Source organism: Sinohyriopsis cumingii, chromosome 17 (genome assembly GCF_028554795.1).
Source record: "Sinohyriopsis cumingii isolate HCF-2022 chromosome 17, ASM2855479v2, whole genome shotgun sequence".
Taxonomy (NCBI): Eukaryota; Metazoa; Mollusca; class Bivalvia; order Unionida; family Unionidae; genus Sinohyriopsis; species Sinohyriopsis cumingii.
The window spans coordinates 113,131,101-113,154,740 of record NC_142977.1 but is presented as its reverse complement, the minus strand read 5'-3'; the positions used below and the strand labels follow the sequence as shown (position 1 = coordinate 113,154,740).

At 41.0% G+C, this 23,640-nt stretch overlaps 1 protein-coding gene across 2 annotated transcripts in view; it reads right to left on the bottom strand.

The window, feature by feature from the left end:
- The window catches only part of LOC149779686 (fibroblast growth factor receptor-like 1), a 197,535-nt gene that overhangs the window by 153,072 nt on the left and 20,823 nt on the right, over positions 1-23,640 (bottom strand). For both annotated transcript variants that reach the window (XM_089940531.1, XM_089940532.1), the window contains exons 3-6: positions 7,998-8,154; positions 6,940-7,079; positions 5,853-5,882; positions 92-252 (exon numbers count right to left, since the gene is read on the bottom strand). In XM_089940531.1, the coding sequence (XP_089796657.1) occupies positions 92-252; positions 5,853-5,882; positions 6,940-7,079; positions 7,998-8,154 (488 nt within the window). The remainder of the gene's footprint in view (positions 1-91; positions 253-5,852; positions 5,883-6,939; positions 7,080-7,997; positions 8,155-23,640) is intronic.

The following is a 23,640-nucleotide window of genomic DNA, read 5'->3' as shown; positions in this document are numbered from 1 at the left end:
GAAATACCATAAGAAGCATGTGTAAGAGAGAAATAATACTAATACTAATAATAATAATAATAATAATAATAATAATAATAATTTCAATTACGTTTGAATCCTCATCCTCAGTGTCCAATTTTACTCCATCTTTCAGCCATGTGATTGTTGGGTATGGATAGCCACGGGCCTCGCAGTCAAGTATGATATCTTGTGCAACTGGACGAGCCACGTAGCGACTGACGTCTTTATTTGGAGAGAAGATGGGTGGACCTGTAATTTATTTACTTGATTTTTGTACGATTTTTAATATTGATTATGCATCAGATATGCTTCCATCCCATAAAGAATTGTAAATAAATATGGGTCATTTAAATTGTATTATCGAATAGGTTGATTCCTTGTATTGAATAAAAACATCAATACAATGAAATTGAATTTTAGTAGATGGAACATCCAAAATAAAATATAAAATGGTTCAACTTAATGAAATACATTATATAGGAAAACTTATAATGTTGGTAAAACTACTTTTAAGTATATAACGGAATAAAGGCACATATATGAACTATTCTCCATATCACTGTCTGCACGTCCACGTTTTCCAGTGATAAGGACTGAAAATATATCCCCTCCCCTCAGATGTATTATCTTTTCTCGATATCACTGTCTGCATGTTCATTTATCCTGATTATGTGGACAGACAATATGCTCCCATCCTTCACCCCCACCCCCACCGCATTTATGATCTACCTTCCATACAACTGGTTACCTGTCCACCTGCCTCACTGATATGGACAGAAAATATGTCCCATCTTAACAACGAATATAAAACATTTATCTGAGATTTCTCAAATCCTATCATTAATTCTTCTGATAATTTTTCTCATTTACATTTTTAATTTGAGGATATTTGATGATCATTTAACAAGCAGAATTAGTAGTAATGGGAGACGAACGAGGTACGATGGGACTTTAATGTCAAAAATGGGTCTTTGTAATCGGGGAACCAACGGGATTTTAACACGGGTTGGAAGCTCTAGGGACAATGGGAATTTAATAAGGGACTGTGTAGGGACAAGGGGGGACTTGAATATTGATGGGACTGTCTAAAGACAATTGGGAAATGGTATGGGGACTATCTAGGGACAAGGGAACAAACACAATAGAGACATACACAGACACAGACATAGACGTATACAAACAAACAAACACACATACAACTATACAACAGACAAATAACAAATTTGGCAATAGAGAATAGACATCTTTTCAAGGCAATGGAGTGGCCCTGAAAAGTGCCTTGGTTTTTATATATGTTCTCTCTTCCCTTTTTCTACACCAACTACTCATTTTCTCCGGGACATTTTTTCTTATTTTTTTCTCATCCTTCTATCTATTTTTAGCTACAATTTGTGGAAACTCCTATGGAAAACCCAGTATATATTTACAGCCTCAACTTGTGTGACGATCCCATTTAAAACCCTAGTATCTGTTTATAGCTACAACCTGTGGAAATTCCTACGGAAAACCCCAAGTCTATATTTATAGCTTCAAAATGTATACCTTCAATAACGTCACTGTACTATACACTTGGGGAAGAAAGGCAACGGTGTTGCACGTGGCTGACCTCAATCGGGCGGTTACTGAATAACACTGTTGCAAGTGGCTGACCTGAATACGCGTTAATGTAGGTAGGTAGGCATGTGAAATGAATTTGATTGGGACAGAGAGAGTTTTATAGGCACAAACAAAGACCAATACCCACACACTCCAAACGTTATGTGTTAGCTTAGAATGTAAACGAAGAAGAAATTTCCCAAATAGACTATCCCTTACACCAACAAATACTATCCATCACATTAACAACAACATTTAACACCCCCTAATCACACGCTATCCCAAAAGTCTTGTGTGTTAGGTCCGAATGTAAACGAAGATGTAATCTCATAAAAAGACTATCTCTTACACCATAAAAATATTATGCATCACACCACTATGCTATCCAGCAGAGCAGACTCACTATCCAAAATGATATGTGTTCGCTTAGAATTTAATAGAATGGGATGAAATCTCACGAACTAGACTATCCCTTATACCACAAAACACTATCCATCACACCATTATATCATCCAACATCCCTATTATATTTAGCATCCCATACACACGCACTATCACGAGAGGCCATTTGTAGCTTAGAGTTTAAGAGATGGAGCTGACATCCCACTAAAATAATCTCACATGCCTTATATACCATCCAACACCTCATTATGGACTCTATCCAAAACGCCATTTGTTAGCTTAGAATGTAAGATAAGGAGAAGAAATCTCAAAATAATATCCAAAACATAACCTATACCATCCCTCACCCCTTACACACACACATACACACACACCACCTTGTGTCAGCTTAGACTAAAAGAGAAGGAGATGAAAACAAACAAAACATACTATTATTCACACTATAAAATACTATCTATCCCACCTACTATACCATTCCTCATCCCAATACCATTTAACACCCTTGCACGCACTATCCCAAAACACCTTATGTTAGATCAGAGTATAAGAGGAGGAGGTGAAATGTCACAAACATTCTCTCACATACCTTATATACCATTTAACACTCCATACGAATACTATCCATCACCCAAAAAACTATTCAAAAATGTCCTGTGTTAGATTAGAATGTAAGAGAATGAGATAAGACAAACAAAACATATTATCCATTACATCTCTTCTACCAGCCAATACTCATACACTAAATACAACGTTTCGTGTCCCCTTAGATTTTAAGAGAAGATGAAATCTCATCAACGTACTATCCAAACATACCCATACCGTCCAACACCACACACACACACACACACACACACACACATATTCACACGCACACATTCCAAAATGCATTGTGTTGTCTCCACATACCAATTATCATGTCAAACTGGAAATGTATTTAAACAAACTATATATGACTGAATATACATAATATCTATCACATTACCTCTACCATTCAACACCCAATACAAAATTATCCAAAACACCTTGTGTAGTGTCCCAATACCTACTATCACACGTAAAGGGTATAGTGTAAAAGACACGAGATGAAATCTCACAAATATATTATCCATCACACCACATGCACTATTTAATAACCCATACATAATAGCCGAAATCCCTTTACCCCATCATGGTATATTCTTCTCAAAATTACAATGGAAATTTCCAGCACACCATTAAAGTCCTTTTTCTTCTTCTTCTTTCACTCTCTGTCTCTCCTTTTGAATTTTCTTAGCGACACGGGTTCGTCCTCGTGGTCATTTTTTTCTTAGATTTCTTGACCTGTAGAGGGTCTTCATCTTCTGAAAACCTGTCTCCCTCCTCTTGCTTTTCTTGTTTTCTCTTTTTTCTCTTTGAACGGAGAGGCTTTTTATTGTTGTAACGGTATTTCTGTTGTTTAGTCTGTTGTTGAATATATCTATAGCAAAGTGCTTAAGTGTGTTCAGTTTTCTTGTTTCAAGCCCTACAAAAGGATAATTGAAACACTAAGTTACGCGGACGTGAAGGAAAACAATCCTTTGTTACTACAGTCAGTTGTCTTTTTGTTCATTCTAATCATGCTTGCCTTATATCTTTATGTTTTAGAGGTCATATTTTTTCTTAAGAAAGTACATGCATCAATAAACGTACAGCTTGGGTCACAATCCTTGAGGTTCACTGTACTTTAGCTTCTTTACTCCGTTCAAACCCCAAATTCACAAGTTGGATGAAGAAGGAAAAAAGCATTAAATTAACATGCTACTAAATACTGTAACACTTCTGACTCTACCGATGTGAGTGCGAGTGTTTATGTCAAAATATTTAAGTGAGATAAACAAAATTGTCAGCTTCAAAACACGAAACAATTCTTTGACCGTTCAGTATTTGATGTGGTAAGAAGAAATGGTACAATACACAACAGAGGAATTGTAAGTTCACATTCCAGTCTGTCTGCACTGCAATGGTAACAACGCATGAGCGTAGGCATTATTTTGCCATACTGCCTTAGAAAACAACAATGCATAACGTTTTATAAGCCATTTCATTGGCTAGGTTTTTTTTTACCGCGTTCGCTTCGAATTGACTTCGGTAGCTCTTCACACAGTGACGATAAAGGTTGTGTTTTTTCTGTGACTTACTGGTAGGGATTGACAAACAAAATTTAAAACTAACGCACGAACAATCGTACCCTGGGTGACTCATGAAAACTGTGTCAATCGTATTGTTAAATACATCACAGCATATTTAGATGAACTATTCTGTGAGAACATTTTAGTCGTTTTCGTGTTCGGTTCACTCTGGTGATATTTTACAATGGTGAATATTTCCTATAGATGTGAATGTCTACATCTAATGGTTCTTAAAACTTTTTCGAAAAATATACCATAAAAACAAACGAAAGTGTCGTTAAAATTTTTGCAAGAAGGAATACCATAATCTCTCTCTATTTCTTTCTCTCTCTCTCTCTCTCTCTCTCTCTCTCTCTCTCTCTGTGTCTCTCCGTTGCAATAAATTTGATTTAAATCCTAATTTTTATCTATTCCTGTTTTAGGAAACCTCTCCAAAATGTGATCAGTAGTTACCATAATATTGTGGACTGTTCCGTTTGTCATGTAATTTGTTTTCTCAAAAACCTACACCCTAAAATTTGTAGAACGTTCTTTTTCTTCCATTAGTAAATCGTTGGATGACATAAAATCTTTAGTTTACTTGAACTTGTACAATTCAGATATCTTAGCTTTATTCTATTTTGTCACTGCAGTGTGTTACGGAAAACATTTCTGACATTTGATCTGTCGTTTTTCAGAAAGGAAACAAATACTTAGCTTTTTCAAGAATGACGCGAGTGACATTGCACTGTATAACACTGCTTATGGTTAACTCTGAATTTTAAAACCAAAACATGCGTTCACAAAGAAGTGTAACAATGTTCGACCTATCTATTCTCAGTTTACACTGTCAATAGAACAATAGTCAATGTTTTTTGGTGTAAGGGATAGTCTAGTTTGTGAGATTTCATCCCATTCTCTTAAGTTCTAAGCGAACACATGGCCTTTTGGATAGTGAGTATGACGTGCTGGATAGCATAGTGGTATGATGCATAGTTTTTTGTGGTAAAAGGGATATTCGTTTTTGCGAGACTACATCTTCGTTTACGTTCTGAGCTAAAACCAAGACCTTCTGGGCAGTGTGTTTAGGGCGTGCTAAATGGTATTGTTAATGTCATGGATAGTATTTGTTGGTGTAAGGGATAGTCTATTTGTGACATTTCTTCTTCGTTTACATTCTAAGCTAACGCATAATGTTTGGAGTGTGTGTGTGTGTGTGTGTGTGTGTGTGTGTGTGTGTTGATCTTTATTTGTCCCTATCAAAATTCATTTCACATACCCACCTACCTACACTAGCGCGTATTCAGGTCAGCTCTCATATTACTGGTACAGTTCACTTGTCCACGTGTCTTGATTACTGGACGTATAATACGCTCCTTCTCTTCAAGATCTATTCTCTATTCTCCATACAACTGGTTGCCTGTCAACGTGTCCAGGCAATTTTTCTATGGACAGATGATATGTTTTACTCGTCACCCTCCCGAACCCATATTTGTTCCCTATATGACTGTTTATAATCTTGCATAATTTATCTATCATTTAAAGTTTACATTTATATACAAGATATGAAAATAGAAATTTAAATTTTACACTTTTAATACAAGATATGAAAATAGAAATTTAAATTTTACACTTTTAATACATGATATGAAAATAGAAATTTTAAATTGAAATTTTTAAGAAAAGATATGAAATAGAAAGTAAATACCAGAAATATTTACATACCCTCATTTCCTTTCAGACGGTCTTCGGAATCTTTTGGGAGTATAAAAAAAAGGAATAGAATAGATAAGCGAATAGATACAAAAGCAAAAAAGTATATCTCTGGAAGTAAAAGAAAACCGAATTGAATAGAACATGGAGAAAATACGAAATACCATAATAGTGTAATGACACAACATGATTTAGAATTGAGGTTTACAAATATGCTGTACTGGACGTTATCAATAATTTACTAATTAAAAACTTTGGATTTTCCTAAATTTACATTTGGATGTACCTAAGTTTCCCAGACAATATATCCCGTACTCCAGACTATGATCAGTCTTCCATATAACTGTTTATACGTTCCCTTGTCGAGGCATCCCATTTATATGGACAAACAGCATGTCTACTCCCCATGTATGGTCTGTTCTGCATATCATTATTTACATGTCCACTTGTCCAGAGTATATGGACAGACAGTAGTCCTCCTCCCCATATTATATGATGTGTACTCCATATCACTGTTTACATGTTAGCTTGAGGGGCCCCGAGTGGCCAAGTGGTTTAAAGCGATCTCCGTTACGGATCACTGCCATCTCACCTCTGTCTGCGTGGGTTCGAGTCTCGGATTCATCCAATGTGGGTATGTGAGAAAGCTTGCCAGTAGCTTCTCGTGGGTCGGTGGTTCTTGCCGGGGTTTTCCCGGGTTCTTCCTCCACCATTAATACTGGCCGCCATGTATAGCCTGTCGTGTGCTGAAAAATGGCGTTAAGCCCTACAATAACAACAACAACAACAACATGTTAGCTTGTCCACATGTCCGAACACAGATTTATACGAACAGAAATGATGCTCATCTGTTCTACGTATCACTGCTTAAATGTCCATTGTCCACGTGTCCTGATTATATGGACGGACGATATGCTCTCCACCCCACCCCCACCCCCATATTCTTCTTTTCATGTAAGCGTATCCAGATTTCCAATTATATGGAAGAAACAGGAAATTATGTATCCACGTAGTCACATAATAAAGGATTTTTCTTTCCATAGTTTATTCGTCGAGTTAAATGGTTGTGTTCATATGTGTGAAAGACAAGGGTCCTTACCAGAATTTCGACTAGTTACAACTCGAATTGTTGCATTGCCCCATGATTCCCCATACTGATTCTGAGCTCGACATGAAAAAGTTCCTGCATCTTCCTTCTGGATATTATGTATCACTAGTGAAAAACGGTTAATGGTATACCTACAAGATGAAATGTTGCAATGTTGAAAGTTATTGCTCAATCTGTCAAAGAGATCAAATAAACTTCGAATACTCAAAAAGAAATAAATAAACTTCAAATACTCACAAAGTGATAAAAGGAACTTCAAATACTCACAAAGAGATAAGATTAACTTCGAATTCTCACAAAGAGATAAAATGAACCTCAAATACTTACAAAGGGATTGAAAAAGTAGTGGTTATAAATACGATATTTGATGAAATTTTTGCGAAGAGCATGATTTTGTTGCTTAAATGTTTTACAACTGATTCATTTCCTTAGAGTGGCCTAGGTGGGTGAATGCTGCAAAGCAGTCGCCTTTACAGATCACTGCCATCTCACCGCTGTCCGTGTGGGTTCGAGTCTCGTGCTCATCCAATGTGGGTATGTGAGAAAACTTGTCATTTGCTTCCAGTGGGTCGTGGGTTATTACCATTGGTTTAAATGGTTCTTCACCCACCAGTTGTTCTGGTCGCCATAGCCTGTCATATGCTGAAAAATAGCGTTAACCTCAAAACAGCAACAACAACTCTTTAGATGACTATTGTTTTCTGACTTGTAAACTACTGGTAATTATTTATCATTAAACCGAAAAGTAATTTTTTTTTCTAAAAGCATTTTGTCAAGTTTTGCATTAAGAAAAGGATCCTGAAGAAGTTGAATGCTAAAAAGCTTGCCTACTCCTAAATTGTATAGAAAACTTTAGTTTGTGCTTTAGGAGTTTGAGATCACGTGATAACCTCATACAGATGAAGTGTATTCAAATATAATTTATTCATTACCATAAAACATTGTGGCATTTTTAAATATAATTTTCAAATCACTTAAATACTTTTATAAGTTTATGTCTAGTTTAAGATAATTCATGTGAGTATCTTCATGGGTTGACAAAGACCTACCTGCCATTTTCCCTCTCGTCTAGTAAAACCCCATTTCTGAACCAGTTCAGAAATGGTTGTATTTTGCCCTTAACTTTACAGACCAACTTGACTGTGGTGTTTTCAAGATGAATCTGTTCTTTCAGAGGTTTTTGCACCAATATAGGGGCCTTAGACTCTAAAACAATAAAAGAAGAAAAAAATTGCAACTCAAGTAAAGGTATATATCGGTATAACGACCATAATTTTACCGATATTATTAAATTAAGGGAAAAGGTTTACAAACACCAAAGAATTGTTTCACATTATATTTATAATATTGGTCAAACTGAAACTGTTTGCACATGCACTCTTTCTGTGACTTATATAACACGACACTCTTCCAAAACAAACAAATACTTTGAACAGGAATGAAGCAACATTATTTTCTGAATCATTTACACATGCTGTAAAGGAACAATTAGGTAATATACCACACATTGTATAGGAACCACTAGGTGATAAACCACACATCTCATAGGAACCCTTAGGTAATATACCATACATGGTATAGGAACCCTTAGGGAATATACCAAACATCGTATAAGAACCATTAGTTGATCTACCACACATTGTATAGGAACCTTTAGGTAGTATACCACACATTGTATAGGAAACATTAGGTAATATACCACACATTATATAGGAACCATTAGGTGATCTACCACACAATGTATAGGAACCATTAGGTAGTATACAACACATTGTATAGGAACCATTATGTGCTATACCACACATTGTATAGGAACCATTAGGTAGTATACCACACATTATATAGGAACCATTAGGTGATCCACCACACATTATATAGGAACCATTATGTGCTATACCACACATTGTATAGGAACCATTAGGTAGTATACCACACATTATATAGGAACCATTAGGTGATCTACCACACATTGTCGATTCTTTGCCAAGAATAGTATCGTGCGTCCTGGATTAATAATACTTTGCAAAAATAACTAATGCAGTCAAACTAATGTTTCATGGATCACGTCGTCACGCTTAGAAATATTGCCAAAATACCGACATTACTATGCCTTAGAACAATATGTCTAACTTGATTATAACATTTGTTCAGTGTAGTAAGGGGGGTCTGCTGCTGCGTTTTTATTCTATGATTGCAAAGATATCGTAACTTTTGAATTCCTAAAAAGATTGTGTCATGTTCAAAACAATGAATATACAAGATTTCATAAAGCAGTCCGAAATGTACACCAAATGTCTACAAACAAAACAACAACTATTTCATTCCTTTGATATACACCAAAGGCCGAGTATGAGTCCCTAAACACTGTAATGGAAGGATCTTTTTAACCAATGTTTCTTCTTCAACAGGAAAACCTCTACTTGGAGCAACCTCTTTAATTGTTCTTGGTACCAACCGTTGCTGATAGTGATTTACTCTTTAGCTTAGACTTTTACAAAATTATACATGGGACATATGAATGTATTTAAAATGCAGTCACGTGTACGTATATTCATCCTTAAGTAGTAAAGTGGGCAACCCTAGCGACAATAATAAGGTCCATGCCCCCCGGGCCACTCTAGCGACAAGGAGAACTTAACATGGTTAAATACGGGGCTTGTCTAGCGACCAAAATATTGGGCCTGTTTAGCGACAAAAATTATTGGGCCTGTCCAGCGACACAAAATATTGCGTCGGTTTAGCGTCAAGGGGAATTGAACATAGGGATGTATAGCGACAATGGATTGGGACTGTATAGGGACAATAGGAATGATGACGTCACGGTACTGGACACTGGCAACAATGTCCTCCAGGTGTTATATAAAGTTATATGTTCCGCCCCTCCAAACGTTATAGATTTTCACGGCGATTCACGGACAACTGGAATTACCATTACAAAACACCCTGGGACGATTCACGGACAAGATTTATACGGATAAAAGTTGGGCCTGGATAGCGACAAAAAGGTATTGGGTCTGTATAGGAACAATAAGAATGGAACAGAAGAGGTGACGCCACGGTACTGGACATTGGCAACACTGTTTCTAGGGGCTGACCTCAATCGGGCAAAACGGTGACAGTGGAAAAACATATATAATGCCTGGCGGGGCGGGAATATAACTTTATATACATAGAATCACGTACCAAACAATCCATAGTGATGAGAGTGCTATTCTAAAATACATTTGTATACAAAGCAACAAGCACATACTAAAAACATCCATGTTATTTACTATCAATACATTTAGGAAAAGGATTTTTTTTCTACAAAACATCATTACCTACAATAACCTCAGCTAAAGGGTTAGTGGTTACAGTCACACTACTCCACATTCACACAAAACAAACACATTGACCAGCGACAAGGGCGTTTTTAAGGGAAAAAAACAACACACAAGCACACAACAAAATACACCCACAAGCAACATACACACATACAAACAAACGTGTGCATACAAAAACATATAAATACACACACACGCTTTATGTTAAAGGATAAGCTTTTTGTTAAGGGAAGAAACAATCACACATACATACACACAAATACACATACACACATATAAACGTAAGCGAACGCACACAAACACATACTAACACACAAACACAAACACTTTTTTGTTAAGTGGTATGTTTTTGCTAAGGAAAGAAAACAAACACACACGCACACTGTCTTACAAGGCCAGAGAAATGAAGCGTTTATAGGCACGTTTCTGTTTTTTAACTAACAAAGGCAGACAAATAGTCTGGTGTATTTGACTAATGTCTCTTTTCTAGAAAGTTGGTAGTAGCCCTGAAAAGGGCTGTTTTGCTAACCGGGTTATGGCAATCTTTATATCGTCTGGGATTGGGCCCCCGTCTGGCTGTAGGCTTTCACACTGGGTAGGGTCTGCTTCATCGGAAGGAGAATAAGAACTAGTTCGTGTCCAAGCTCCGGCTGTTTCTGAAGTCTGTACTTCTCCATCTTGATTTCGTCTTTAAACACCTCTTCTATCAGGTCTTGGGTCACTTTCAACATCCTGACATTCTCTATTTCTTTAGGTTTGGGTACCAGGCTTTGCTGGACACGATGTAAAATCACGTGGGCTTCGTTCAGCTTTGCTTGTCTTGAACACATCTTCATAGGTGGACGAGTCAATAATAGATGGTCAGACGGGAGACCGTCTCACTTTATAGGTCTCAAGCATGGACGCGACAGAAAACATCCCTACGATTTTCTGGGAGTAGGAACGCTATATAGTTTATCTTACGGTGTAGGATAGAGAGAAGTCAAAGAGCATGTATACAATTTTTCGAAAACAAACTACTAACATATTTTCAAAACATAAAATTTTCGATTCAAGCAATCAACAACTATCAATAAAACAATTCATATAATATCAAAGAACACATTTTTGACAAGGTTGACATCGTTGTGAAGTCAAGCTAAACTTCCAATGAGGGAGATCATTGGTCCATTGATGGACGCTACGTTTCCTTGGTAAATGCAAGAGATATCCATAACGGTCACAACACCATCGTTCTATTTTTTCATCGTTTCTAGAACAGTCACAATCAAACTAAGTCACTAAATGTTCTAAGGAATATCCAAGACTGCGTTGATGAAGAAATCACATACAATAGTAACCACACACCATGGAATCTGTGCCTTCTAATTTCACATTATTGAATCGTGTCGTCTGGGCATTTCTTCTCATAAAGTCGACGATTTCGTCTTCAAAACGGTGGGAATCCTTACGAATCGAATTACTCCACACAAATATCGTGGGGAAAGTAGACGGCTACCCTGCGGGTTCCTGGGAGATGACTGTGGTCCGTGTAGATGCCATACGCGTGATGGTCTTTAAGTTTGTGATGAGGCAGTTCATCTTTAGCGCACACGACAGGCTTCCTGGAAGTGGTGTACGAACTGTTGTTCAAAAGGTGATAAATTTCCCAGGTATCCATTTTGTTTGGTTTTTTCTTGTTTTTGCACAGGAAATTATAAGTCATCAATTCAGTCCTGACTTTTTGAATTAAACTCTCTGAGAAGTAAATGTCTATTAGCTCTGTCTTTGTACTCTGTGCCAAGAGAAATTCGATGCGACGGATCTCTAGATTACTCAATGGAGGGGATGAATGTCACGCAAATCTTTAAACCACTGACGAAACAAAGCTTCTTCCGAGAAGGGACACCAAACTTCCTTCAGATACTCGTCTAGTGTTAGTAGTAAATGGGGCCACCCTACGTACAATGGGAATTAGCATTACAGGGACCCCTGGGCCACTCTACGTACAATGGAAATTTAACATGGCGAAAAATCGTGGGCCACTCTACGTACAAGGGGAATTGAACATGGTGAAAAATCGTGGGTCACTCTACGTACAAGGGGGAATTTAACATGGGGGAATAGAGTTTGGGTTTGTCTAGGGACAAGGGGAATTGAATATGGGATTTTTTCTTTTTTTAAAAAAAATTAAATTTAAATTTAAATTTAAAAAAGGGGTAGGCAATGGAAAGGCTATCTCTTTTCGAGAAATATGGCTGGCCCTGAAAAGGGCCTTTGGGTTTATGTTAATGTATCCATTAACATAAAGGGCACCGCATTGGTCTTCTTCTTCTTGTTCTTAGGCTGCGTCTCACTGTTGGTCCGTAAATCAGCACTCTTTTCAGGCATCCTTGTCTTTCAACGTAGATCCTACGTATCCACAGACTGGTGTTTGTCCTGTGGACAACGGTCCACTTGGATCGGACATACATGGGTATGTCCGTCCTAAACATCATGGAAGACACAAGGGTGGATGACTCAACTGTGGTCCACATCTTGAAGCGACGAGAACAGGTGAATCAATGTAGTGTCACTGCGCTTATTTATAGGCAGAGGTAGGATTGAAACGGATTGAGTTCATTCACCAATCCGAACACGCGTTACAAAATTCAGTCAGCTCGCATCCAATCCGAAGAGAACAGTTTGTGACGTCACGTGGTCTATATAGATTCGCTAGCGCTTGTGTGCAGTCAATCTATGCGAAAGTGATTCAACATGACGGAAACTCAGAAAACGATCCATTGGGGTGCACCAGCAGGGGAGACTGCCCAAGGGAACCCGGACTTACTTTCAGAAGAGGTACATTGGGATTTTGTGGATTTTCTTACCTCGCAAGAATTTGTTCCGGAACCTTCGTTACCTTCTTCATTACCGCAAGTGGAGAATTTTAGACAGAGACAGAAAGAAGAATTGGAGAAATTTATACAACGACAAAAGGAAGCGGAACAAGCTTTTCTCCTACAGCAGCAGCAGCAGCAGCAAGAAGAAGAGGTATGAAAAAAACAACAGCAACAACAGCAAGAAGAAGTAGCAGCAAAGAAACAAGAGGGTGAAAATCAAACGGTCACGGTACTGTTGGACATTTTAGCGGAGTTAAGAAGTCTGAAACAAATGTATCAGACTTCTTTATCACGACCGAAGAGAATACGACCTTCCCGAGCTAAACACGTCAACCCTGTGACTAAGCCTGCCGTACCACCCTTAGTGATTTCAACTCAATCATCATCATCAACATTACGCAGTTCAGAAGTAGGCCTTGGCCGTGGCAAAGGCTTAAGGCAGTTAAAGTTGATTGGTTAAACTCACCCCTACACCAAAAAAGGCCCTTTTCAGGGCCACCCACATTTCTCGAAAAGAAATACAATTTCAATTTGCCAATAACTCAAAAAAAACCCCCACTCATTTTACCCTTATAGTACGTGTCTGTGTATGAGTGCGTGAGTGTAGCTTCTTATTTTAAAATCAAAACTCAAAGACACTTACCTTATATCATTAATGTATTCTTTTCTCCATTTTTTACAATCCAATTCACAATTCACAACACAACACTTTAATTAAAAGTTCATTGACTTCTTCTTTCTCCTTATTTAGTCTCTCTGTTTTTTTAATTTCTTCACCGTCTTTTCCTCATTTTCTTCCTTTCTTCTTTTCTTCTCCTGTTTCTTTGCCTCTTGTAAATAGAATTGTCTTCTTTCTTCCTCTTCTTCCTCTGAAGAATCCCTCTCTTCTTCCGAAGAATCCCTCTCTTCTTCTGAAGAATCCTTCTTTTCTTTTGACTCCTCTTGTTTCTTTTTTGGGCAATCTGGAGACCAATGTCCTTTTTCTTTGCAATAATAACAGGTATCTTGACTTTTGTCTTTTTTAGCCCCTGTTTTTTTTTTCTTTTTTGACGGTCTGGACACTCTGAAGACCAATGCCCTTTCTTCTGACAGATATAGCAAGTATCTTGACTTTTATCTCGAAAGGAAGGAGAGTAGTCCGTGGGCTGGTCTGAAGAGAATTTTCTAATGACCCCTCGCAAAGCTCTGACGAAACGTTCGATTTGGTTAGTCTCTTCCATCGTTGTGCTCGGCTTGAGAGTGAAATGAATAGTGAAAAGGACAAGACACACACCCTTTTATATACGCTGGTCTGCCGTGACTATAAATTAGTCTATGGTGTTTAAACTTGAGTCATTTGACGTTTTTCACTCAAGATGAAACGATCCTATTCATTCGAGAAGAAAGAAGAAGAAGAAAGTAAGAGGCAGAAACGTGATCTATCGCCTCGTACCAGGGCTGAAATCTTGGCACAAATTCATGCCAGTGATTTTGAAGAGGACATGAGTGAACCAGAATCCGAACCCTCTAAACCAAGTTCACCACCCTTAGTCAACCCTGAAAAGTACTATTCCATTCGAGAGACGGAAAAGCGCTCCTCTAGAAAATTTAGAACCACGGCTTACACCTACACGGTGAAGTTTAAAGATTTCAAGTCCGACGTACCCTTAGAGAAAGCAGAAGGGTTTATCACCGAGATGTGGGATTCTTTGCTCACCGCACTCAAGCGACAATGTCAACCCAAAGAAGACGATCGCTTGACACTATCCATAGATCACGACGGTTTGAAATCCCCTGTTTGGATCGAGTTTAGCAGACCCGCAGAACTAACCCCTTCCAAAGTCATGGACAAGATTCAACACGTACAACAATCTAATGATCAGTTTGACATCACCGATGGTAAAGCCACACTGAAAATGGCCCACGTCTCTCCTCCTCAAGGGACTGGACGCAAAAAGATGTTATTGGTGGACGACCTTCGCAACACCAAAACAAGTCTCGTCCGAATTAACAACCCTCATGACCAGATGTGCTTAGCTCGTGCCATCGTGGTGGGACGAACCTATGCCAACAAGAACGACACGACAGAATGGAAAAGAACCTGGAACACTATTCAACGTTCCCATCTAGCCAAACAACGAAATGAAGCAGAACTCCTGTTACAACAAGCCGGACTGTCCAAAGACACACCCTGTGGCATTCCTGAGATGCAAAAATTGCAAGATGCCCTAGCTCCACGCTACACCTTGAAAGTGCACCCTCAAGAAATGCGCGGACCTCTGTTGTTTCGAGGCCAAGACTTTAAGGACGGAAAATACATTCATGTTTATTATCACGATGACCATTTCGATACCATTACCACTATCACCGGATTCCTGGGATACAGATATTACTGTGAGAAATGTGATTATGGTTATAACAATCGAGAGCAACACAAGCATTGTGGATGGAAATGCCCAGGATGTTTGGCCTCTCCACCCGGTCTGAGCGAAGAACCAGTGCCTTGTTCGACTTGTCTGCGCACGTTTGTCAGCCCTACCTGTTACCAACAACATTTGAAAACACAAGGTTCACAGAAGAAATGTGCTTGTCAACTCCTGAGATTGTGCCCTACCTGTGGACAAGGCATACGTACCAATAGTACCAAGGCACACGTATGTCGAGGAAAGAAAAAATGTCACATTTGTCACCACATCGTGGACTTGGAACACGAATGCTACGTGCAAAAATACCAACCCCCACCAGAGAAAGAGGACGGTCACAAGAAGAAAGGCAATTTCATCTTTTTCGATTTCGAATGCATGCAAGAGACCGGCATTCACATTCCTAATTTCTGCGTGGCTCATCGAGCGTGCGAGAAGTGCATTCAAGAACCTATCTTCAGTCATTGCCCTCACTGCAGCAAGATTCCCGGAGGGCGTGAAAAAATCTTTCGGGGACCGAACACGTTAGCCGATTTTGCCCAATGGGTTTTAGACCCCATCGACAAGACGTGGAGCCAAGAGGACATCGAACGTTACGGAGATTGTCATCGTCATGCCACGGTGATGGCTCACAATTTTTCCGGATACGATGGACAGTTTCTTTTGAGGTACTATACGGAACAAGGCACCGAACGTCCTAAAGTCACTTTGAACGGAGCCAAAATCATTTTCATGCAAGTGGGACAAGTGCAGTTTAAAGATTCGATGAGCTATTTGGCCATGCCTTTGAGTCGAATGCCTAAAACGTTTGGAATGACAGAAATGGCTAAAGGGTACTTTCCACACTTTTTCAATACGGAAGCCAATCAACACGCCGTTCTACCCCATTTACCTGAGGCTCACTATTACGACCCCGACAACATGCGTACCGAACAACGAGAAGCTTTCTACGCTTGGTACCAGGCTCACGCCTCGGACCCTTTCGACTTTCAGGAAGAAATGTTAAAGTATTGTCGTTCCGACGTGGACATTTTACGGCGTTGCTGTGGAAAATTTCGAGAACTGTTCATGGAACACGGAGGGGTCGATCCTTTGAAAGAAGCTTGCACCATTGCCAAAGCGTGTTCCTTAGTGTATCGACAACGATTCATGCCTGAAAACACCGTGGCTGTCATCAGCCCTCAAACGACCCACTTTGTCAAGCGTCAATACTCGGTCAAAGCCCTACGTTGGTTACATTACTTGTGCGACAAGGAAGACAAGTGGATTCAGCATGCCCGCAACGGAGGGGGTGAAAAGACCATCGGAACGTATTCGGTAGATGGCTGGGACTTAGAGAACCCCAAGATCGTGTACGAGTTTAACGGTTGCTTATTTCACGGATGTCCCGTCTGTTACCCGGACCGTGACACTAAAAATCAGTTTTTACAACGAACCATGGAAGACTTCTACCAGGACACTTGTCAGCGACGCCTAAAGTTAGAACAGCAAGGATACCAAGTGGTGGAAATGTGGGAACACGAGTACGATTACCGTTTGAAAACCGATCCCGAGTTTAAACGCCTCGTGGAAAGTTACCAGTTCATGGACCCGCTGAACCCGAGGGATAGTTTGTACGGAGGAAGGACCAATGCCACCTGTTTGCTGTACCAAGCCGACGAAGAGAAAGGAGAAGAAATCAAATACTTGGACGTGTGTTCGCTGTATCCCTACGTGTGCAAATATTGTCGTTTTCCTGTAGGGCACCCGCAATTGCTGACGGAACACATCGACCTGAAAAACATTCGACAATACGAAGGCTTGATCAAGTGTAAAGTTTTGCCTCCCACGAACCTATACCATCCCGTCTTACCTCACCATTGTCAAGGCAAACTGATGTTTCCCTTGTGCCGTACTTGTGCCGAAACGTGCAACCAAGACCAGCCTTGCCATCACACCCAGGAAGAACGTGCCTTGACGGGAACCTGGGTCAGCGTGGAATTGTTCAAAGCTCTGGACATGGGATACGAACTGTTAGAAGTGTACGAAATTTATCACTTTCCCAAGACACAACAATACCACAAGGGTGACCCTACTCAGAAAGGCATTTTCGCTGACTACGTGGATGCCTTTTTGAAACTGAAACAAGAAGCCAGCGGCTATCCGTCCTGGTGTCACACTCCCGAAGACCAAATACAATTCAAAGAGAAATACCGGGAACAAGAAGGCATCACTTTAGTCCACATCGAGAAAAACGAAGGCAGACGATCGTTTGCCAAAGTGGTGTTAAATTGCTTGTGGGGTAAAATGGCACAACGACCGTGTTTACCCAAGACGGAATATTTGACAGAACCTTCCCGCTACTTCCAGATGATTCACGACAAAACCAAATACATGAAACACGTGGACGTCGTTCGAGAGGATTTGATCTTGGTCAATTACGAAGAAGATCTGGACTTTGTACAAGACGACCCTTTTGGAAATGTCATCATTGCGGCTTACGTGACAGCCCATGCTCGCTTAAAATTGTACGAAGCTTTAGAACTGTTAGGGGAACGCGTCCTGTACTTTGACACGGACAGTTGCATTTACATCCATCACCCGATTCAAGATCACCCTGACATCGAAGGAGACCGTTTAGGAGCCTGGACAGACGAGCATCCCGACGACAAGATTCTAAGTTTCGTCAGTGGCGGTCCCAAAAATTACGGCTACGAATACCGGGACAAACAAGGAGAAGTGCACACGACGTGCAAAGTGAAAGGACTGACTCTGAATCATCGTACCAGTCGAGTGGTCAACTTTGGGGTATTGAAAGAAGCCTTGCAATCGGGAGAGGATGGAAACTTTAAAGTGACCACCTATCAACCGAACAAGATTGTACGTTTACCCACTCACCACATTGTCAGTCGGCCCTTGGAAAAAGTCTATCAAATCGTGTACCAGAAGCGAGTGCGACTTCCCAATCATTTCACCTTACCGTATGGACACGTCGGTATTGGTCTGTATATAAAAAGGAACCCTAGGCAAGATCGATAGTTCATTGTTCATTGAAGTAACTTACCATGTCGTTGACGAAGAAGAAACCAGATTGGTTTGGCTTGGACCCAAGAGGTGGCCCAGTATGCACGAGAGTTATTCAAGGAAAAAAGTTACTTTTCAACCCGTGTTAGTGACGGTGCCAGAAGAACCCGTCACCCAGGACAGGACTGTCGTGGACAGGCCTGAAAGACCCTTTCGGGAGGACACTTGTGTGACCTTACCCCCTACTATAGAACTGGTTAGAACTTTACCCAAAACATGTGGTTGTTGTACAGACACTTGTTTTTATTCCACGTTCATGGTTATCATGTGCCTTTTATTCTTGTACTTAAGCCTTTGGCTTTTATGTATTTTTGTCTTTCGCATTCATGTTTGAAAAAAAACATTCAATAAACGTGTTCTGAAAAAGTATATAAACTCTTGTCTTGTTTGTTTTTCGTGTCACAAGTGACATTTCTCACACCATGGCTACCTCTGCTGTCTCTGCTCCCTCTTCCCCTACTGTCAAAGTCATCGACAAACACTTAGATCGTGCCAGTTGGGAGGCTTTGTATCTTCGCCATCCCTTTAACATGCTCATTGCTGGACCTAGCGGTTCAGGCAAAACCGAATTCGTCAAACGTTTGATCGAACATAAACATCATTTGATCGATCGGCCACCTCAACGGATCGTGTGGTGTTACAAAGAGTGGGAATCGGCGTACAACCTCTTGCGAGAAAGTCAAGGCGATTCCATCGTGTTTGTGGAAGGCATTCCTAAAGAAGACGACGGCATCGTCTCTGACTCCCGTCAAACCCATTTGGTCATTTTCGACGACATGTTAGGAGAAGACGAAGAAGAAATTAAACTGTGGTTCACGCGCAAAGGGCATCACCGTAATGCCAGTGTCGTTTACATCACCCAAAATTTGTTTCAACAAAGTAAAGCCCATCGCACCATCAGTCTCAATGCGCATTACGTGGTCTTGTTTAAAAGCCCTCGAGATAAATCGCAAGTGCAAGTCTTAGCCAAACAGTTAGGAACGCCTTGGCTGACTCAGGCGTACGACGATGCCACTCAAACGCCACACGCCTATTTACTCGTCGATTTGAAACCTACGACTCCCGAGGATTTGCGATTTCGTACCCACTTGTTTCACCACTGGTGCCAAGACGGAGGGCCTGTCCTGTACACGTCTCCGTCCTCGACTTCATTTCACTCCCCATAAAAAAATCTATAAAAACCTCAGACCCTTTTTCGTCTGTCTCACACAGTGTGAACATGACGTCCATTCAGTCGCATCTTCCCGTCAAATTGATTCGTGCCTTGTATGGCATCAGTCGAGAAAAAAATCCACAAACACGAGCCCGTGTCTTAGAAGCTAGTCTCAAAGAAGTCTTACGATGGTTCACGGTGACGGCACGTCAATTACTCCAAGGAATCATTCAGATTCCTCATCAAACCAAACGCTTTTTCGATCGAAACAAAGTCGCTTTGGTCCAACTGGCCGATCCCCGCATCGACATTCAAACCAAAAAACAAATCATTTTGAAACCTGGAGGGAGCGGTACTCTAGGAGGGGTCATCATTCGCTCTCTCTTAAGATGGGATCCTAATGCCCCCAAAGTTATCCCCAAGAAAAAAGTCCAACGAAGCCCCAAGAAGAAGAAAAAGACCAGGTCCCCAAGGAGAACTTCTCCAGTGGCAGGACCCTCCTCTGACCAGACACCACCACCACCCCGGAAAAAGAAAAGAAGCCCCCAGATAAAGAAAGAGAAAAAAAGTCCCCAGAAAAAGAAAAGTCCACAGAAGAAAACTAGTCGCAAGAAAGGTACTTCGGCCAGGACGCAACCTTACACTCGCAAACCACGACCTGCCACGGCGGTGACTGCGTCTCCGGCAGCCTCACGTTTGTCCACTTCTCCGTTAATGACACCCAGAACTGAAGAGTACTTGGAGACGTTGATCATACCAAGAACTTCTCCGTTGATGACCCCCAAAAGAACTTCCCCAGTGGCAGGACCCTCCCATTTAGCGGCAGTGGCTGCTGCTCACAAAGTACCTTCTCCCAAAATCAAAGTCCATGAAAGATCGGGCATGTTACAAAGTTTACTGGATTTGTCCAAGCAAGAACTGGCTCGATTTAGTCCGTTGCGTACCCCCCTGCACGACGTGTCATGCCTTTCCTCAAACTAATATACGACGTAAAGACAATCAGTGGCGACGCGTACCAGTATAAAAAAGACCTGTGACCAAGTAGGGGTATCAGTGAACTTGTAAAAGATGTCAACTCCAAGAAGCCAAAAAAGAAAGAGACAAAAGCAGACGCGTCATCCGACAAAGCGCTTAGCCAAGCATCGACATTACCCTAAGAAAAGACACAGTCGTTCCAAGAAAAAGAGGCGTCAACAAAGGGGAGGATTCCTTGGCGATTTTGGGAAAAACATTGTCACCTTTATGACAAAGCGATAGTCCCAAAAAAGATAAAAGGGTGTGTGTTAAGTCATCGACGTTAGTGTCTGTTTGGTGAATGTCCCGAAACCCACAAGCAAAGATGTCACCCTCCAGAAAACCCCAAGGAAAGAAAAGGAAAGGATTGCCTCCATGTTTAGTCAAACATGGGGACATGTTATCTGTCCTGTCCAAAGCTTCTCCACCCCTACGAAAAAAACTCATTCAATCGGCCTCCAAAGAGGTCATCGATACCGTGTACGAATGTTGTTTGAACGTCTTGAAAGGTACGATCCCTTTGTCCAAACACCAGAAACAATGCTTAAGCAAACATCGTCACGTTCTTCGCCAAATGGTTCAAAAGAAAATTCCCATTCGTCAAAAAAAGAAGATGTTAGTGCAACGTGGAGGTATTTTACCTCTCTTGTTAGGCCCCATACTGAAAGGAGTCTTGGGAACCAGTTTGGGAGGACTGGTGGGAGCAAGATAAAAAGGCCCTCGGAAGTCCCAAGATCTCAGAATCGACCCCTGACAACCCCATGGAAGGACGAAAACTAGCTTTAGTGCCTTACAAACGATGGATGGAATACCATCGGTGGCAAGAACAACGTACTCCGCATTTACCTCCCAATCCCAATTTGAGCGAGATGTCCCAGTTACAACACGAATTGCAATCCTTGATGGATCGCCAAGATTTGTCCGAAACAGAAAAATCGCAAAAGTACGGTCAACTCTTGCAACGACTGCAACTCTTTCACCAGAAAGCTTTAGACGGAACAGCTCTACCCACTTTGAAAGATTTTAAGACCTTGATGAAAAGTCCAACACCATCACCAGTACCAGTACCAGTACCATCACTACCCGTGACCAAGACAGAAAAAGAAGAAGAAGAAGAAGGGTTTCAAACTCCACCAGAAAAAGTACGCAAGTTAACAACACCACCTACCTCCAGAATTGGATGGATTAAAAAGATGATGGCCACCCCTTCTTCATCACAAGAGAAAAAGAAAGTGAAGACAGAAGAGAAGACAGAAGTGAAACAAGAACCGATATCCCCCGCTCAGACATCCTCCTCTTCGACACCTATTGCCGGTCGCACACGCAAAGCATTGCAATCCAAGAAAATACCCCAAGAGAAAAAGAGTAGCATCCTCCAAGAGTGGGTGCCTTATTAACACACCAACCAACACAAAAAAATGGAAAAAGTCTTAGCCAGCATTTACTACGATCCCTCGCATCCTGCAGGTTACGCAGGAGTTCAAAAATTGTATCGTGCTGCCAAAACTCGATTGAAAAGTCTCCGTTTACCTCAAGTGCAACGATGGTTACAAGAACAAGCTACCTACACTTTACACAAACCCATTCGACGCAAGTTTGCCAGAAGTCGCACCCGAGTGGAAGGCATCGATCATCAATGGCAAGCCGATTTAGCCGATGTCTCTCATTTGGCCAGCTACAATCGTGGCTACAAATATTTGTTTTGTGTCATCGACGTCTTTTCCAAATTTGCCTGGGTCGTGCCCTTGACTTCCAAATGGAGCAGCGAGTTAGTGCGAGCCCTGCAACGGGTGTTGAAACAAAGCGGTCGTCACCCTCTTCGATGGCAAACGGACAAAGGCACCGAATTTCTGAACCAAGCTTTCCAAAAAGAATTAAAGAAACGTGACATTCATTTTTTTACCACCGAGAATCCCGAAACCAAAGCCAGCATCGTGGAACGTTTTCAACAAACTTTGAAAGAACGCATGTGGAAATATTTTACGCATCACCACACTCTGAAGTACATCGACATCTTACCGCACCTGGTGCAAGCGTACAACCAATCTTACCATCGAAGCATCGGACGTGCCCCGCAAGACGTGACTCCCGAGAACGAAGTGTTGGTGTTTGAGCGCCTGTTCGGTACGTTCCCAACGAGGGCTGTCCCCAAGAAAAGTAGAGAGTTGGCCGTAGGAGATTGGGTGCGCATTGGCAAAACCAAACGCATTTTCGACAAAGGTTACTTACCTAACTGGACGACCGAACTGTTTCGCGTCACTGGACGAGTGCATGGCCGTCATCCTGCCGTCTATAAATTGGAAGACATGAACGGAGAAGTGCTCAAAGGAACGTTTTATTTGCCCGAGTTACAACTTGTGACCAAAAAAGAAGACGACGTGTACGACATCGAAAGCATTCTCGAACGCAGAACCCGTAAAGTGGGCAAACGACGTGTCAAAGAAGTCAAAGTACGTTGGAAAGGATATCCACCCAGTTTCGATTCTTGGATCGACGCTTCGCAAGTCATCGACTATAAAAAGAAGTGACCATCATGCCCTTTCACACAGACGCAGCTACGTCGACCACTCCTCCTTCACCTAGTTCTTCTGTGCAAGATTTACAAAAACATCCCTTGTGGGTGTGGTGTGGAGAACGTGTGCCTAAAACGCAAATCGTCTTTTTCTGCCAAATCTTCGTGGTGTATTGTGTCATCGGGGCAGCCATCGCCAATTTGAGTTTGCAACAAGGAGACAAACAATTGTGGACCATTTTATTGAGCAGTTGCATCGGTTACCTGCTTCCCAATCCCTCCCTGAAATTCTCCTCGAACGTTAACCACGGAAACCTTGTGTCCAGTGCCAGTGTCAGTCACCACTCCAACCACAACCAGAACC